The following is a 2,558-nucleotide window of genomic DNA, read 5'->3' on the forward strand; positions in this document are numbered from 1 at the left end:
GCGAGGAGAGATGTAATGTTAGCAGCAGCAGACAAGTATCTTAAAGGTTAGCGATTCATGTTTTGGAAAGATCTGTCCAGATTATCAAAAAAACTGTCGTATACCCATGTATAGTCATGATGCACCTATATATGGTCATGATGTGCCTATATATGGTCATGATGTGATGTCATCATGACCATATTTAGGTATGTAACATGTTTTTGTAAAATAAAATTTGACAGTGTGTACTCAACACTAAGGCTGTAGTGGTGTTTCCCCAGCCCTGCCACTCAGCATTTCATTCCCACTTCTTTAGCATTAAGTATTTATTGGTAATAAAATACTAAAATTTTTCTTTGATTTAATTTATATCGATTACAGGTTTAGCTGAGTGGAGTGTTCCGCGCGGTGGAATGTTCATTTGGTTCAAATTACTTGGTGTAGATGATACTTACGAACTTATAACTGAGAAAGCTGTAAAGAAGGAGGTGCTCTTTGTACCGGGGATATCGTTTTGTCCGGACCGATCAAAACCATCATCCCATATAAGGGCATGTTACTCGCTAGCAACAGATGAGCAGATGGATGAGGTGAGTGTTCTGTATTGGAGGTATAATCCTGCTACGGTAGTGGGGTATTAAGAATCTGACACTTGGATTGACCTTAATTGAAGCTATCATCTTGGTATGGTAGTGGGGTATTAAGAATCTGCGACATGGATTGACCTTAATTGAAGCTATCATCTTTGTATGGTAGTGGGGTATTAAGAATCTGCGACATGGATTGACCTTAATTGAAGCTATGATCTGAGTATGGTAGTGGGGTATTTAGAATCTGCGACATGGATTGACCTTGTTATGTATTGAAGCTATCATCTTGGTATGGTAATGGTAAATAATATCTTAATAACAATAACCTTGAAGTCCATTTTTCCTTGTAAGTTGTGCCTCCAGTCTTCATCCATATTGTTTTTGTTTTATTAAATCCAGATTACCTCTTTGACATTCTTTATCAGTAATTTTTAAATCACAAATTATGTGTTTTTTTGACAGGGAATTAAACGCCTGGCTAGTTTAATTGTTGAAGCTCAGAAAGAAACCAAGTGAAGTTTGGCAGTATTAGAACCAGAGATAGGGCCCAGGATTTATCAATCTCAGCTTAGCAAATGTCTCAAGTCAAAAAAGTTTAGATGTCCCTAAGCAAATACCTTAAGCTGATTTATCAAAGCATCTTAGCAAAATCTTAGCTTAAAATCGTCTTAGATGGCGCATTCGTACAATTGACTCTTTAATTTTAAGCTAACCAATATTGATAAATTTGACTTAAGCAAAAATTGGACTTAAGATGAATTTAAGCTGATTTCTAGTTTGGCTGGCCCTGGCTCACCAAACTTAAAACAGCCTATAGGGCATTTGAAATCCAATTCGCTATACTCAAGTATCAGAAATATACATACTATTCATGAGTAAATGCGGGTAGGTCTCTAAGCAGTGATTGTGTGGTTTCCACATACAGTACTAACATACAGGGTATTTAACTTAACTATTATTTAATGTACTTACCATCTTGATATGGAAGTGGGGTATTTAGGATCTGCAACATGAATTGACCTTGTTGTTATGAAGTGAATGGATTGACCTTAATTGAAGCTATCATCTTGGTATGGTGGTAGTGGGGTATTAAGATTCTGGGACATGGATTGACCTTGTTGTTATGTAATGAAGCTATCATCTGAGTATGGTAGTGGGGTATTAAGAATTTGCGACATGGATTGACCTTGTTATGTATTGAAGCTATCAACTTGGTATGGCAGTGGAGTATTAAGAATCTGCGACATGGATTGACCTTGTTATGTATTGAAGCTATCAACTTGGTATGGCAGTGGGGTATTAAGAATCTGCGACCTATATATTATGATTGTGTTCAAAGTCAGATCCAGATTTGTTCCTCCAGGATGCAAGGATACTTTATTCATCCCACTGTGGGGAAATTTAATGGCTCATTATATCAATGTGATTACATCACTTCTACCTCTACCTGATGTACTTAAGGCCAAATAAAAAAAATCACTAGTTTCACGTGCCATTTTGTATTCCTCACTAATTTTTTTTTTTTTTTTTTTTTTTTTTAACGAATGTACAAAAATGTGGCTAACTCACATCAGTAAAATTCCTCTCTCGATTGTTTGAATCATATCTGGTGCTTCTTTTATTTGCTTTCAATGTGTCTGGAAAAATGGAATTGCTTGGATTTGCCATCTCGGAGTTAAAAAAAAGTGTCCTCATTCTCCTTTTTTCAAAATATTAGGATGAGAAACTACTATTTCGTTTTACTTGGCCTAAAATGTGTTTATTTTACTTCCTGTTGTGTGTGTTTATGAATACTAATCCAGTCGATAATTATAATTACTATATTCCTTTTATAATAAATCGAGATAGAGATATTTTCGTTTTGTATTAATTTTTGTGTCAACTAAGTCCAAATCGAGCTATACGTGGAATGGAATAATTCTAATATTATATTTATTAGTATATTATAATATATATACACATACCTGTATTATAATAATAAAGTAT

General features: G+C 34.8%; 1 protein-coding gene across 1 annotated transcript; it reads left to right on the forward strand.

The window, feature by feature from the left end:
- The first annotated feature begins 6 nt into the window (after window positions 1-6).
- LOC117119145 (kynurenine/alpha-aminoadipate aminotransferase, mitochondrial-like) lies at window positions 7-2,181 on the forward strand. Its single transcript, XM_033263959.1, has 3 exons — window positions 7-46; window positions 364-572; window positions 1,035-2,181. The coding sequence occupies exons 1-3, from the start codon at window positions 16-18 to the stop codon at window positions 1,086-1,088; spliced, it is 294 nt and encodes a 97-aa protein (XP_033119850.1). The 5' UTR covers window positions 7-15; the 3' UTR covers window positions 1,089-2,181.
- The last annotated feature ends 377 nt before the right edge of the window (window positions 2,182-2,558 follow it).

The sequence above is a fragment of the Anneissia japonica genome, unplaced genomic scaffold (genome assembly GCF_011630105.1).
Source record: "Anneissia japonica isolate Jap-2015-1 unplaced genomic scaffold, ASM1163010v1 scaffold65267_len2626_cov86, whole genome shotgun sequence".
Taxonomy (NCBI): domain Eukaryota; kingdom Metazoa; phylum Echinodermata; class Crinoidea; order Comatulida; family Comatulidae; genus Anneissia; species Anneissia japonica.